This window comes from Blennius ocellaris (assembly GCF_963422515.1).
Source record: "Blennius ocellaris genome assembly, contig: SCAFFOLD_331, whole genome shotgun sequence".
Lineage (NCBI taxonomy): Eukaryota > Metazoa > Chordata > Actinopteri > Blenniiformes > Blenniidae > Blennius > Blennius ocellaris.
Window position 1 is genome coordinate 5,001 of NW_027662290.1, and position 17,500 is coordinate 22,500.

The 17,500-nt window shown below is 45.8% G+C and overlaps 1 protein-coding gene across 1 annotated transcript in view; it reads left to right on the forward strand.

Moving 5' to 3' along the window:
* LOC308147921 (transcription factor E2-alpha-like) overlaps positions 1 to 17,500 on the forward strand; it is a gene marked incomplete at its 3' end in the record, with an annotated part of 21,311 nt that overhangs the window by 489 nt on the left and 3,322 nt on the right. Inside the window, exons 2-7 of the mRNA XM_080521304.1 lie at positions 10,006 to 10,102; positions 10,433 to 10,505; positions 15,200 to 15,273; positions 16,562 to 16,634; positions 17,124 to 17,158; positions 17,246 to 17,383. Coding sequence (XP_080377430.1) covers positions 10,049 to 10,102; positions 10,433 to 10,505; positions 15,200 to 15,273; positions 16,562 to 16,634; positions 17,124 to 17,158; positions 17,246 to 17,383 — 447 coding nt within the window. The remainder of the gene's footprint in view (positions 1 to 10,005; positions 10,103 to 10,432; positions 10,506 to 15,199; positions 15,274 to 16,561; positions 16,635 to 17,123; positions 17,159 to 17,245; positions 17,384 to 17,500) is intronic.

A 17,500-nucleotide genomic window follows, 5' to 3' on the forward strand; every position in this document is an offset into this window, starting at 1 on the left:
TGTGGATGAAACGGGATTTAATGCAGGTAAATGTGGTTTAACTTCCATTTCTAACGAACGTAACGTGTCTGTGACGTAGTTAAAGGAGTAATAGTCAAGTTTAGAGGGAGAGAGAGAGGGAGGGGGGGGGAGAGAGAGGGGGGGGGGGGCATTGTTGGACTTTACGAGTCTCTGCGGACCTGTAATGTGAACAACAGACGTGTCGGTGGTCAAACGAGGACTTCGGGGGACAGAGACGATAAACGTTGATCAGCAGCTGAACTTCAATTTCCTACTTTTCTGGTGGAAAAAGAATCCAACTTGTCATTAAAGTTGCAGCAACGTGAAGAAGCAACGAGTCCAGCGACGCCCAGTTCGTCTTCATGTCCCTCGTCTGATCTGGATTTAGTCTCACTTTTCCTCCTCAACTGTCTTTTAACAGCCGAACTTTGTTTTCCTGCTCGTTTTCAACCTGGATCAAACTTTGTGTTTGTCTCCGTCTGCTGCAACAGGTTTGTTGGGTTTTAACCTCCTCTGGACCCATGAGGACAGCAGCTTCAATCCAGATTCATACCAGCTTCAGTCCAGATTCATACCAGCTTCCATCCAGATTCATACCAGCTTCAGTCCAGATTCATACCGGCTTCAGTCCAGATTCATACCGGCTTCAATCCAGATTCATACCAGCTTCAATCCAAATTCATACCAGCTTCCATCCAGATTCATACCAGCTTCAATCCAAATTCATACCAGTTTCAATCCAGATTCATGCCAGTTTCAATCCAGATTCATACCGGTTACAATCCAGATTCATACCGGTTACAATCCAGATACATACCAGTTACAATCCAGATACATACCCGTTACAATCCAGATTCATACCAGCTTCAATCCAGATTCATACCTAGTGGAATCCAGATTCATACCTAGTGGAATCCAGATTCATGCCAGCTTCAATCCAGATTCATACCGGTTAGAATCCAAATTCATACCAGTTACAATCCAAATTAATACCAGTTACAATCCAGATCCATACCCGCTAGAATCCAGATTCATACCCAGTAGAATCCAGATTCATACTAGCTTAAATCCAGATTCATACCCAATAGAATCCAGATTCATACCAGTTAGAATCCAGATTCATACCAGTTGGAATACAGATTCATACCAGTTACAATCCAGATCCATACCAGTTACAATTCAGATTCATACAATTACAATCCAGATTCATACCAGCTTCAATCCAGATTCATACCAGCTTCAATCCAGATTCATATCATTACAATCCAGATTCATACCAGCTTCAATCCAGATTCATACCAGCTTCAATCCAGATTCATACCAGCTTCAACCCAGATTCATATCATTACAATCCAGATTCATACCAGCTTCAATCCAGATTCATACCATTACAATCCAGATTCATACCAGCTTCAATCCAGATTCATACCAGCTTCAATCCAGATTCATATCATTACAATCCAGATTCATACCAGCTTCAATCCAGATTCATACCATTACAATCCAGATTCATACCAGCTTCAATCCAGATTCATACCAGCTTCAATCCAGATTCATACCAGCTTCAACCCAGATTCATACCGGTTACAATCCAGATTAATTCCGGTTACAATCCAGATTCATACCAGTTACAATCCAGATTAATTCCGGTTACAATCCAGATTCATGCCAGTTACAATCCAGATTAATGCCGGTTACAATCCAGATACATGCCAGTTACAATTCAGATTCATACTAGTTAGAATCCAGGTATATCAGGTGTTGTAAAGGCTTTCTGGGGGGGGGGCTGAAGGAGGACCTGACCTCCACCTCTCTTCCTGAGTTCACTTAGGTTCTGGAACAGGAGTCACACCTGGATAGATGTTGAGGCGTCTCGCAGGTTTAGTCAAAGTGTGATTTTCACTAAAAGCTAGTTGGAGCTTCTTGGTGTCAAACTGCCTGCTGCTCCTTCATTGGCCGTGGTGAAACCATGTGACTCCTGCTTCACCTTGTCAGTGGCCAGGGAGGCTCCTGCTGGTACACCTGGTGACCTTTGACCTTTTGATTCTGGAGTGTGTGGGACTGTGAAGAGGATTCACCCTCTCACCTCCACCACCCACTGCTTTATGAGCGCTGCAGGGTGAACTACGTCAGTCGAAGGTGCAGCGGCTTGAGTTTTGTTGCGTTGGCTCTCAGCCAATCAGCAGTCGAGGAAGATTGTTTCACACGGAGTCACCTGATGTCTGCACCTGTGACCAAACATGGCCGACCTGCGGTGGCGTGACTCGGTCTACATTCTACTTCTACTACATTCTACTATCTACATTCTACTATCTACATTCTACTATCTACATTCTACTATCTACATTCTACTTTTACTACATTCTACTATCTACATTCTACTTCTACTACATTCTACTTCTACTACATTCTACTTCTATCTACATTCTACTATCTACATTCTACTTCTACTACATTCTACTTCTACTACATTCTACTATCTACATTCTACTTCTACTACATTCTACTTCTACTACATTCTACTTCTATCTACATTCTACTATCTACATTCTACTTCTACTACATTCTACTATCTACATTCTACTATCTACATTCTACTTCTACTACATTCTACTATCTACATTCTACTATCTACATTCTACTATCTACATTCTACTTCTACTACATTCTACTATCTACATTCTACTTCTACTATCTACATTCTACTATCTACATTCTACTATCTACATTCTACTATCTACATTCTACTTCTACTACATTCTACTATCTACATTCTACTATCTACATTCTACTATCTACATTCTACTATCTACATTCTACTTCTATCTACATTCTACTATCTACATTCTACTACTATCTACATTCTACTATCTACATTCTACTATCTACATTCTACTATCTACATTCTACTACTATCTACATTCTACTATCTACATTCTACTTCTACTACATTCTACTATCTACATTCTACTATCTACATTCTACTTTCTACTACATTCTACTTCTACTACATTCTACTATCTACATTCTACTTCTACTACATTCTACTATCTACATTCTACTTCTATCTACATTATACTATCTACATTCTACTTCTACTACATTCTACTATCTACATTCTACTATCTACATTCTACTATCTACTTCTACTACATTCTACTATCTACATTCTACTATCTACATTCTACTATCTACATTCTACTATCTACATTCTACTTCTACTACATTCTACTATCTACATTCTACTATCTACATTCTACTTCTACTACATTCTACTATCTACATTCTACTACTATCTACATTCTACTATCTACATTCTACTTCTACTACATTCTACTATCTACATTCTACTTCTACTACATTCTACTTCTACTACATTCTACTATCTACATTCTACTATCTACATTCTACTTCTACTACATTCTACTATCTACATTCTACTATCTACATTCTACTTCTACTACATTCTACTATCTACATTCTACTTCTACTACATTCTACTTCTACTACATTCTACTATCTACATTCTACTTCTATCTACATTATACTATCTACATTCTACTTCTACTACATTCTACTATCTACATTCTACTATCTACATTCTACTATCTACATTCTACTTCTACTACATTCTACTATCTACATTCTACTATCTACATTCTACTTCTACTACATTCTACTTCTACTACATTCTACTATCTACATTCTACTATCTACATTCTACTTCTACTACATTCTACTATCTACATTCTACTTCTATCTACATTCTACTTTCTACATTCTACTTCTACTACATTCTACTATCTCTCTACATTCTACTATCTACATTCTACTATCTACATTCTACTATCTACATTCTACTTCTACTACATTCTACTATCTACATTCTACTTCTATCTACATTCTACTTTCTACATTCTACTTCTACTACATTCTACTATCTCTCTACATTCTACTATCTACATTCTACTTCTATCTACATTCTACTATCTACATTCTACTACTATCTACATTCTACTATCTACATTCTACTTCTACTACATTCTACTATCTACATTCTACTATCTACATTCTACTATCTACATTCTACTTCTACTACATTCTACTATCTACATTCTACTATCTACATTCTACTTCTACTACATTCTACTATCTACATTCTACTATCTACATTCTACTTCTACTACATTCTACTATCTACATTCTACTATCTACATTCTACTTCTACTACATTCTACTATCTACATTCTACTTCTACTACATTCTACTATCTACATTCTACTATCTACATTCTACTATCTACATTCTACTTCTACTACATTCTACTATCTACATTCTACTTCTACTATCTACATTCTACTATCTACATTCTACTATCTACATTCTACTTCTATCTATATTCTACTTTCTACATTCTACTTCTACTACATTCTACTATCTCTCTACATTCTACTATCTACATTCTACTATCTACATTCTACTATCTACATTCTACTTCTACTACATTCTACTATCTACATTCTACTTCTATCTACATTCTACTTTCTACATTCTACTTCTACTACATTCTACTATCTCTCTACATTCTACTATCTACATTCTACTATCTACATTCTACTTCTACTACATTCTACTATCTACATTCTACTTCTATCTACATTCTACTTTCTACATTCTACTTCTACTACATTCTACTATCTCTCTACATTCTACTATCTACATTCTACTTCTATCTACATTCTACTACTATCTACATTCTACTATCTACATTCTACTTCTACTACATTCTACTATCTACATTCTACTTCTACTACATTCTACTATCTACATTCTACTATCTACATTCTACTTCTACTACATTCTACTATCTACATTCTACTATCTACATTCTACTTCTACTACATTCTACTATCTACATTCTACTTCTATCTATATTCTACTTTCTACATTCTACTTCTACTACATTCTACTTCTATCTACATTCTACTATCTACATTCTACTTCTACTACATTCTACTATCTACATTCTACTATCTACATTCTACTTCTACTACATTCTACTATCTACATTCTACTATCTACATTCTACTTCTACTACATTCTACTATCTACATTCTACTTCTATCTATATTCTACTTTCTACATTCTACTTCTACTACATTCTACTATCTACATTCTACTATCTCTCTACATTCTACTATCTACATTCTACTATCTACATTCTACTTCTACTACATTCTACCATCTACATTCTACTATCTACATTCTACTATCTACATTCTACTATCTACATTCTACTTCTACTACATTCTACCATCTACATTCTACCATCTACATTCTACTATCTACATTCTACTATCTACATTCTACTATCTACATTCTACCATCTACATTCTACTTCTATCTACATTCTACTATCTACATTCTACTTCTATCTACATTCTACTATCTACATTCTACTTCTACTACATTCTACTATCTCTCTATATTCTACTATCTATCTACATTCTACATTCTACTATCTACATTCTACTTCTACTACATTCTACTATCTACATTCTACTTCTACTACATTCTACTATCTACATTCTACTTCTATCTATATTCTACTTTCTACATTCTACTTCTACTACATTCTACTTCTATCTACATTCTACTATCTACATTCTACTTCTACTACATTCTACTATCTACATTCTACTATCTACATTCTACTTCTACTACATTCTACTATCTACATTCTACTATCTACATTCTACTTCTATCTATATTCTACTTTCTACATTCTACTTCTACTACATTCTACTATCTACATTCTACTATCTACATTCTACTTCTACTACATTCTACTATCTACATTCTACTTCTACTACATTCTACCATCTACATTCTACCATCTACATTCTACCATCTACATTCTACCATCTACATTCTACTATCTACATTCTACCATCTACATTCTACTTCTATCTACATTCTACTATCTACATTCTACTTCTATCTACATTCTACTATCTACATTCTACTTCTACTACATTCTACTATCTCTCTATATTCTACTATCTATCTACATTCTACTATCTACATTCTACTTCTACTACATTCTACTTCTACTACATTCTACGTCTATCTACGTTCTAGTTGAATCGTCTCTATGTGTAGTTTGTAATCTGATTCCTCGTCCGTCCATCAGAGTGTCTGTAGTTTCCATCCGGTCCAGGATTGTAGTGTTTCCTTCTCTACACACGTCTGTGTGGTTCCAGTAGTGGTGCGACTACTGGTGGCACCACTACTGGTGTCAGTCACCACTACTGGTGGCACCAGTGGTGGTGACTGACACCAGTAGTGGTGGCACCAGTACTGGTGTCAGTCACCACTACTGGTGGCAGTCACCACTACTGGTGGCACCAGTGGTGGTGGTGACACACATAGTGGTGGCACCACTATGTGTGTCACCACCACCACTGGTGCCACCAGTAGTGGTGACTGACACCAGTACTGGTGCCACCACTACTGGTGCCACCACTACTGGCGTCACCACTACTACCACCAGTAGTGGTGACTGACACCAGTAGTGGTGGCACCACTACTGGTGTCAGTCACCAGTAGTGGTGTCACCACTACTGGTGTCACCACCACTACTGGTGCCACCACTACTGGTGTCAGTCACCACTACTGGTGCCACCAGTAGTGGTGGCACCACTACTGGTGACTGACACCAGTACTGGTGCCACCACTACTGGTGTCAGTCACCACCACTGGTGCCACCACTACTGGTGACTGACACCACTACTGGTGTCAGTCACCACTACTGGTGTCACCACTACTGGTGTCACCACCACTACTGGTGTCAGTCACCACTACTGGTGTCAGTCACCACCACTGGTGCCACCACTACTGGTGACTGACACCACTACTGGTGTCACCACCACTACTGGTGCCACCACTACTGGTGTCACCACCACTACTGGTGCCACCACTACTGGTGTCAGTCACCACTACTGGTGCCACCAGTGGTGGTGGTGACACACATAATGGTGGCACCACTACTGGTGTCAGTCACCAGTAGTGGTGCCACTACTGGTGCCACCACTACTGGTGTCAGTCACCACTACTGGTGGCACCAGTGGTGGTGGTGACACACATAGTGGTGCCACCATTATGTGTGTCACCACCACCACTGGTGCCACCAGTAGTGGTGGCTGACACCAGTGGTGGTGACTGACACCAGTAGTGGTGCCACCAGTAGTGGTGGCTGACACCAGTGGTGGTGACTGACACCAGTAGTGGTGGCACCAGTAGTGGTGGCACCAGTACTGGTGTCAGTCACCAGTAGTGGTGCCACCAGTAGTGGTGGCACCAGTACTGGTGTCAGTCACCACTACTGGTGTCACCACTACTGGTGTCACCACCACTACTGGTGCCACTACTGGTGCCACCACTACTGGTGGCACCAGTGGTGGTGACTGACACCAGTAGTGGTGCCACCACTACTGGTGTCAGTCACCACTACTGGTGCCACCAGTGGTGGTGGTGCCACCACTACTGGTGTCAGTCACCACTACTGGTGCCACCACTACTGGTGTCACCACCACTACTGGTGTCAGTCACCACTACTGGTGTCAGTCACCACCACTGGTGCCACCACTACTGGTGACTGACACCACTACTGGTGTCACCACCACTACTGGTGCCACCACTACTGGTGTCACCACCACTACTGGTGCCACCACTACTGGTGTCAGTCACCACTACTGGTGCCACCAGTGGTGGTGGTGACACACATAATGGTGGCACCACTACTGGTGTCAGTCACCAGTAGTGGTGCCACTACTGGTGCCACCACTACTGGTGTCAGTCACCACTACTGGTGGCACCAGTGGTGGTGGTGACACACATAGTGGTGCCACCATTATGTGTGTCACCACCACCACTGGTGCCACCAGTAGTGGTGGCTGACACCAGTGGTGGTGACTGACACCAGTAGTGGTGCCACCACTACTGGTGTCAGTCACCAGTAGTGGTGGCACCAGTGGTGGTGGTGCCACCACTACTGGTGTCAGTCACCACCACTGGTGCCACCACTACTGGTGACTGACACCACTACTGGTGTCAGTCACCACTACTGGTGGCACCAGTAGTGGTGACTGACACCAATAGTGGTGGCACCAGTAGTGGTGCCACCAGTACTGGTGTCAGTCACCAGTGGTGGTGACTGACACCAGTACTGGTGGCAGCGCCCCCCCATGGCCCGGCAGACTAACTGCGTCTTTACCAGTCTGCTGCTGCTTTTTTCAGACGTGTTGTCGTGGAAACGGTTACAGAGAATTGTTGACAACAAATATGGTGAAAAGCATGCAAACCCAGTATTTCATGATTTATTATTCTGCTGAAAATGAGCCGTTGTACATTATTTTATAATTTTTTTGTCAGAAATGAGCAGATTGAAATGTATTGCAAATATTTTTATGTTAATTCAGAAAATATTTTCAAATTAAGCAGCAGCTTGTGTTTGAATATTGAGTTCAGTAGAAGGTGATTCTGTGTTTTGGTCGTGGAAATGTGGTGAAAAGTTATGAAAGTCTGACTGATGATGAATCTAGTTATACAAGGCTGCATATGGATCTTTTAAAATAAATGTTTATAAGTACAATGGAGACTGATTACAACTATAATCACAGTTACAAACAATAAATATTGACTTTAAAAAGCTTTAAAATTCAAAGTGCACCGGAAGAGCTTTTTACTGTTTATAGATCAAGAATATTTTAGAATGTTGAAAATGTTTGGACGTCCAGGTTTCAGTCGTCTTCCTCATTATTTCCTCCACAACTTGATGAAGAGACGTTTCAGGTTCCATGCAGGTCGTGGCGTCGTTATAGAACTAGTTTATTAGAGACCCACATTGTCCACATGGTTTATAGAACTAGTTTATTAGAGACCCACATTGTCCACATGGTTTATAGAACTAGTTTATTAGAGACCCACATTGTCCACATGGTTTATAGATAGAACTAGTTTATTAGAGACCCACATTGTCCACATGGTTTATAGAACTAGTTTATTAGAGACGCACATTGTCCACATGGTTTATAGAACTAGTTTATTAGAGACCCACATTGTCCACATGGTTTATATAACTAGTTTATTAGAGACCCACATTGTCCACATGGTTTATAGAACTAGTTTATTAGAGACCCACATTGTCCACATGGTTTATAGAACTAGTTTATTAGAGACCCACATTGTCCACATGGTTTATATAACTAGTTTATTAGAGACGCACATTGTCCACATGAACTAAAAGACTTTGTCCTGCTTCCTTTTCTCACCTTCTACTGACCTCAAGTCGTCTTTAGAGAGAAAACATGTAAACATTCCTACATTTATTACTTTACTGTGACACTGTTCATTACTGCCTCATGTCAAATCTACTAGAATGAGAATATTATTAAAGCAACCACAGCTCTGGTATCGGGATAGTATCTGTATCGTCAGATATCCACTCTCTGGTATCGGTATCGGCAGATATCCACTCTCTGGTATCGGTATCGGCAGATATCCACTCTCTGGTATCGGTATTGGCAGATATCCACTTTCTGGTATCGGTATCGGCAGATATCCACTCTCTGGTATCGGTATCGGCAGATATCCACTCTCTGGTATCGGTATCGGCAGATATCCACTTTCTGGTATCGGTATCAGCAGATATCCACTTTCTGGTATCGGTATTGGCAGATATCCACTTTCTAGTATCAGGATAGTATCGGCATCGGCAGATGTCCACTTTCTTGTATCGGTATCGGTATCGGCAGATATCCATTTTCTGGAATGGGATCAGAAGTGAACAAACAGATCGGTGCTTCCCTACGTTGGACCTTGTTGTGGTGTTCCTCCAGATGTTGCCTTGCCCTGTGATTGAGACATGCAGTGTGTGTTTGCTGGTCACATAGGGAACCTACTGCCAACAGGTACATTAAACTCTCTCCTCACCTCTGCTTGTAGTCGCTTGCTGAGACTGAAAGGGCCCAGTGATCAGCAGCAGAGCATGGCTGCAGTGGAAACAGACAAGGAGCTCAGCGACTTGCTGGATTTTAGCGCGGTAAGACTCCTCTGAAGACTGCTCGGGTTTTTCAAGTATGCATCCTAAACAGTTCAGCCTTGAAAGAAGTTATCACAAGTGTTGGGCCGGGTCCAGAGAGCTGGTCCACAGCCGGTCAGGGTTTGAAGGACGGCTTCACGAGGCTCTGCATCAAGAGTCTTGCTGCTGTCGTGCCTCTTTAGAGCTGCAATGTTCACAAGCTTCATGCTCTCATTGCTTTGACAGGGTAGTTTGACTCATCAGCCACTCAACTCTTGTTCACACCACAAGGGTTCTAGTCACTGTCTGCAGCGATGCAGGTTCTTGACCTGTTCCTTCGTCTCTTTCCAGATGTTTGAGCCTCCGGTGGCCAACGGCAGGAACCGGCCCACCACCTTGGCCAGCAGCCAGTTTGGAGGTTCAGGTGAGTCCCTGAAGGCACCAACACGTTCCAGGAGGAAGACCTGGAACAGGGCAGTATAGAAACTTTTAATTTCAAAGGTTCTGAAGAATCACAGCCGTCGGGTTTCAGTAGAGCAGAGCTCCAGTCAGAACGAGGCAGTGGGGAGGTTTTCTCTCTTCACCTCTTCACTCCACAGGAAACACTTCTTCTTCTGCTGCAGTGCTTTTTAGGGCCCCGTTTCCATGACAACAGAGCTCGGAGCCACTGAACTCGGTCTGGTTTCTGGTCTTTGCAGTCCACACCTCAAAGCCGAGCCGGGGTTTTAGAATGTCCCCACTCTGGGACCCTAAAACAAGCAACACTGCCAACTTGTGGCTCAACATGCAAACTGCAGCGTTTTCAGCTTTTCAGTCGTTTCCCTGGAGGCAAACATCGTTTTCAAAAGTGAACGAACCAGATGTTTTCACCTGATTGTCATTACTCCACCTTCACCTCCTCCTATTCAAAGTTTCCACCTCCTCCTCCACCTTCACCTCCTCCATCTTCCTCCACCTTCACCTCCTCCTATTCAAAGTTTCCACCTCCTCCTCCACCTTCACCTCCTCCATCTTCCTCCACCTTCACCTCCTCCTATTCAAAGTTTCCACCTCCTCCTCCACCTTCACCTCCTCCATCTTCCTCCACCTTCACCTCCTCCTATTCAAAGTTTCCACCTCCTCCTCCACCTTCACATCCTCCTCCTTCACCTCCTCCTCGTATTCAAAGTTTCCACCTCCTCCTCCACCTTCACCTCCTCCATCTTCCTCCACCTTCACATCCTCCACCTTCACCTCCTCCTCGTATTCAAAGTTTCCACCTCCTCCTCCACCTTCACCTCCTCCACCTTCACCTCCTCCATCTTCCTCCACCTTCACATCCTCCACCTTCACCTCCTCCTCGTATTCAAAGTTTCCACCTCCTCCTCCACCTTCACCTCCATCTTCCTTCACCACCTCCTCCTCCTCCTCCTCCTTGTATTCCAAGTTTCCAGCTCCTCCTTGATTCTCCTCCATTAGAACATTGATCCTCGGAGCTGCATCCAGAATCTGCTGTGTGTGTGTGAGCTGGACTGGCTCCGCCCACACACGCCCATCTATAGGAAGAGGAGGAAGTACTTCCTCTCGTGGTGCCATGTGCCAGAGCAGAGCTGGCTGATTGTGGGAGGAGTCAAAGGGGAGGAGCCTACCTTTATTGTGATTGGCTGAACCCCCGATGACATCATATAGGTTTTGACTTCTGATTGGCTGCTTGGAGCAACACACTTTTAGTGAGAGAGCGAGAGAGAGATGTTCTCATGTTCTCCTGGTCTCATGTTCTCCTGGTCTCATGTTCTCCTGGTCTCATGTTCTCCTGGTCTCCTGGTCTCATGTTCTCCTGGTCTCATGTTCTCCTGGTCTCATGTTCATCTGTTCTCATGTTCTCCTGGTCTCCTGTTCTCCTGTTCTCCTGTTCTCATCTTCTCATGTTCTCCTGTTCTCATCCTCTCATGTTCTCCATGTTCTCCTGGTCTCATGTTCTCCTGGTCTCATGTTCTCCTGGTCTCCTGGTCTCATGTTCTCATGTTCTCCTGGTCTCCTGGTCTCATGTTCTCCTGGTCTCATGTTCTCATGTTCTCCTGGTCTCATGTTCTCCTGGTCTCCTGGTCTCATGTTCTCCTGGTCTCATGTTCTCCTGGTCTCATGTTCTCCTGGTCTCCTGGTCTCATGTTCTCATGTTCTCATGTTCTCCTGGTCTCATGTTCTCCTGGTCTCATGTTCTCCTGGTCTCATGTTCTCCTGGTCTCATGTTCTCCTGGTCTCATGTTCTCCTGCTCTCCTGGTCTCATGCTCTCCTGGTCTCATGTTCTCCTGGTCTCATGTTCTCCTGTTCTCCTGGTCTCATGTTCTCCTGGTCTCATGTTCTCCTGGTCTCATGTTCTCCTGGTCTCATGTTCTCATGTTCTCATGTTCTCCTGGTCTCCTGTTCTCCTGGTCTCATGTTCTCCTGGTCTCATGTTCTCCTGGTCTCATGTTCTCCTGGTCTCATGTTCTCCTGGTCTCATGTTCTCCTGGTCTCATGTTCTCCTGGTCTCATGTTCTCCTGGTCTCCTGGTCTCATGTTCTCCTGGTCTCCTGGTCTCATGTTCTCCTGGTCTCATGTTCTCCTGGTCTCATGTTCTCCTGGCCAGTCGTTGTTCCCAGTGTGTTGGAGGTTAGATGGTTCAGCTCCCAGTCCAGACCAGGTCCAGACCAGGTCCAGACCAGGTTCTCCTCCCACGGCTGCCCCTCGTTACTTTTTCTCAGTTCAGCTTCTGTTTTTAGCTTTGGAAAGTGAAAATCCCAGAATGTTTCTTCAACGAGGCTGAAAAGCAGAAGTGACGTGAAGATTTGCATGAGAAGTTCCACTTTGCCAGATGTTGTTGAAGCTCCGTCACTGCGTCTCCATTTCCTGCCCCACATTGTTGTAGAGGTGTTACATCACTTCCTGTCCCCTCATGTGAGCCGTGGTTCTTCATTGTGTTGCTGCGGTGACTCACGGGTTAGAACCGCTCTTTGTTCAGGGCTTCAGGAACGTGTTGGCCGGAGATCCTATCTGTGTCGGCGTGACTCACGTCGCTGAGGGAAGGAAGGAGCTGTGTAGACAAGTGACGGAGGAGTGACGGAGGAGTGACGGTGCCCGGGGCTCCTGTAGGAACCAGGACATGTCTGGTCCATGAATGAGCCCAGATGATGACTCAGGCTGCAGGTCTGGTTCCAGGATCTCTTCCTGTGTAATTATAGAGCAGCCATGCTGAAAAGGGGCGTGGCTCCTTCCTGTCCCGGGGGCCGACTCACCCTTTGGTCCTGTGTATCCCTCCACTCGACGTAGAATCTGCAGAAAGGACATTTGAGTTGGTTGTTCAGGGTAAAATAATTGTGGTGTCACTGGAGCCCAGAGTACCAGGGGCACGGACCCCCGTCAGACTGTTGGACACTTCAGCAGGTTGTCCTCTGGTGCTGCAGCCCCACTGACCAGGTTGACCCCCCACTGGGAGTCCTTTTATCACGAGATGTTCTCCTGGACGATGAAACGAGGTTTTCTTGTCTTTGCAGGTTGGTCTCGTACAGACTTGGACAAGGTTTTCCTGGTTCAGGGTGCTGGTGAGAGTCGGCCGGGGCTCGGCTTCACTTCCTGTGTCACATGTGACCGGGCGGTCATCTCGTCCTCAGTCTGGAGGACAGACGTTGTGAAGCAGTGGATTCAGGCTCTTTCTCTCATTCTGACTCCTGCTGCTGATTGTCTCTCTAGATTCTACCACCATCAGCCACGTCTCCCTTTTCTTCTGCATCACAGTTTTAATTCCTCCCAATGACCACGTGTTGTGGGGGGGGGGGGGGGGGGGGGGGGGTCACAAAGATGTCCAGTTTGGAGGCTCGTGTCCTTCAGTGTGATGCAGTCAGGAGCACAGGACTCGTGACTTGCAGCAAATGTTTCATGTATTTTCCGTCTCATGTTTGACACAGAGACTGACGGTGGACGGAGGACAGGAGACGTCGTCTCCTTCATGGTTTATTCTGCCGCCGTCTCTCTGCTTATAGATCACAGTCGTCACGGCGACCCATCACTCTGTTCTACTGCTGATCCTGTCATGATTGGAGCCCTTCCTCCCCACTCCGCTTTTTAATTAGACAACACAACAAAAATATGAATATTCATAGAGCTCAGCTTCATTAATATGCACAATTATGCAAATCAACCCACAATTAAGCCTCAGCTTCCCCCCAGAGATGTTGTGTTGCAGTATGAGAGGAGATTTAGAGGAAGGGGACGGGCGAGAGTTTCTGCTTCAGCAGTCCTTAAAATCCCGTCTCTGAAAAGAGGCTGTCCTGTGGACGCTGCAGTCCTCTGGGCGCTGCAGGACGCTGCAGTCCTCTGGGCGCTGCAGGACGCTGCAGTCCTCTGGGCGCTGCAGGCCTCTGGGCGCTGCAGGACGCTGCAGGCCTCCGGACGCTGCAGGACGCTGCAGGCCTCCGGACGCTGCAGGACGCTACAGGCCTCCGGACGCTGCAGGACGCTGCAGGCCTCCGGACGCAGCAGGACGCTGCATGCCTCTGGGCGCTGCAGGACGCTGCAGGCCTCTGGGCGCTGCAGGACGCTGCATGCCTCCGGGCGCTGCAGGACGCTGCAGGCCTCCGGACGCTGCAGGCCTCCGGACGCTGCAGGACGCTGCATGCCTCCGGGCGCTGCAAGGACGCTGCAGGCCTCCGGACGCTGCAGGACGCTGCATGCCTCTGAAAGCTGCAGGACGCTGCAGGCCTCTGGACGCTGCAGGGCACTGCAGGCCTCTGGATGCTGCAGGACGCTGCAGGCCTCCGTGTTTAAGCTCGGAGACATCCAGACCTGCAGGCTGCGTTGGGGCCAAACGTGTGAGAATGGACGGGCTGTGAATGACTGTTGCCATGGAGATGTAAAGGACGGAGGATGAGAGGCTCTCACTGGGTGTTGATTAGTCAAACTCCCGCCATGTGACGCTTCGTCACGCCGTCTCTGCCGGAGTAACGGAGCTTTAATGGACGTTTCCTTCAGCAACGCACAAAACCTCAATCAGAGCAGGTCACTCTGCTCTAGTGAGACGTTTGTCCTCAAGCCGGGACATCTGAAGAATTCAGTTCTCATTTCCCCGGTTATTGGGACTAACCCAGTTCTTTGTCTTGCAGGTCTGGACGAGAGGACTGGGTCCAGTCCTTGGGGGCCGGCTGAGCACAGCAGTCAGTCTTTCAACCAGGGGAGGGTAAGTTCATCCTCTAGTGACTAATTCAAACCAAACCGTTATGGTTCAGGACCTTTTAACCACTGTTAAGTCAAATGTCTCCAGAGGGAGACGGGTTCCAAATCTGTGTTCTCGCTTGTGCTGTCGTTTCTCAGCTCGGGACAAAATAACCAAGAGAAATCCTAGAAATCAAGATGTTACTTTGCATTCACACTTCAAACGTCTGAGCAAAGAGCTGCTAACATGTCACTTAAACTAAAGTCTTGTATAACAGCGCTCTAAGCTGCTATGTCAAACACTTTGTCTTCTTTGAACCCTTATAAGCTCGTCTAATGCATAAAGGAGATGAAAGGAATTGAATCTCTCACCATGGATCTTCCAGAAGAAGTACGATAGTCTGCAGTCACACCTATAAGAGCCGTTTCCATTCAGATTCCACCACAAAATCAAACTTTAGACGTTGTAAAACGACATTCTGAAGCTGTTAACAAGGAGGTGTGAGACCCTGGTCCTGATGTCTCGTCTCCGTACAGTTTGACTCAAGCCTTCCTTTCTATTGAGCAATTAGCTTCATGTTCTATTTTCCAATGAACAATAGTTGATTGTTTTGCTCTCTATTGGTAAGTGACTGTTGTTACGCACATCAAACGTCTCGTTCTGTTTTCATATGAAGTGAAGAAAACGTTTCCACGTTGTGAGTTTAGCCGTCGAACTCTGGAATCGACGCGTCTCGTGTCTCCATCTGGATCAGGATTCCTTGTCCAACAAACCTGAGTGTCTAATGCAGGACGTGGAGACGATATGTGCCGAGGCTCCAAAGACACAAAGCAACTTGCTTATGGACTCTTGTCCACGGCCCAGAAGGGTTAGGGTTAACTTCCACTGTTCACGTGTCCTGGTGGTTCGGCGAGACCAGCTGTGGTGACCTGGACCAGAATGAACCCAGTTAAACCTGCACTGGTTTGGGGGTTGAGTCCAGGTCCTGTCCCGGCCCTGTCCTGAACCGCGACACGGTGCGGCGTGACGGAACGCCAAGCCTTTGTTGAGGTTTAGATTTGTATTTGGTGTAAACAAGCCACACAAACACTGGATTTAGTCCGACTGCCTCTGGCCCGGTTCTCTGCCCAGCGGGGGGTCCTGTCATGACTCTGCAGCTACTGAAGTCCCCCTCTTCCCCCGTCCCCCCCCCAGAGGACAAACCTCAGACGGGGTCTCGCCGTCACAACGGACCCTTTCATCTTCCTGCAGAGCCGCTTTGAAGTCTGTTTGTTTTCCTCCATCCCTGAAGTCCCGGCTTTGTGTCCCTCAGGCTTATGGAGAAGACGGGCTGTACGGCGAGCAAGGCATGGCCCCGGCCCCCGGCTTCGGACCAGGCGGCCCCGGTAAGGAGGTTTCAGCTGGACCAGCAACTTCCTGGTCGCCTCATTTCATTAATGAGTTGATCAAAGTGGTCCCAGGACCAGGAGCTTCAGGGACTCGGGACAAAGACTTCATGTCTCGGGACGGAGCTGAGCACATGAGTCTGTGTGGGGAGGAGGGGTCGGTAGGGGGGGGGGGGGGGGGGGGGGATTGTTTGTGTGTTCATGGTGGGGGGGTCAGGGTGGGGGGGTGTAAAGGGCACCCATGCACAAACAAAGCTGTCCCCTGGGAGTACAGCGGCACATAGCTCTCCTCTGTTTAACTGGGGGGGGGCAGAGGGGGGGAAGGGGGGGGGGGGGGGGGACTGCCCCAGCCCCAGCCCATTTATAATGCACCAATTGGTTGTGTGGTGCCGTCCAGGGCCATAAATACCAGCATCATCAGCAGCAGATGGGAAGGAAACGACCACATGGGCAATTAGTGTCCACTCACTTTGTTCTCTTGTTCCACAGGCAAGGCGGAACGGGCGCCCTACGCCTTCAGCCAGGTAAGGCTCAGGTGCTGCTGCAGCATCCTCCCCGGCCCCACCCTGACCTTTGACACCCGTCACCCTGGGCTCCCCTCTTGTTCGCAGGGCTTCCTGTCCAGGGAGGGGCCCGGCCCCGGGGCCCTCTCGCCCCCTGCTGTGAAGGCCTCCTCACACTTCTACCCCTACGAGGGGAACGCCGGGCGCCGGAGAACCTCGCAGGAACCCTCAGGTGAGACTCTGGTGGTCTGGAGCAGCTCGGGTCGTTATTAGTCTGGTTAGTAATCTGGTTATTAGTCTGGTTAGTAATCTGGTTATTAGTCTGGTTAGTAATCTGGTTATTAGTCTGGTTAGTAATCTGGT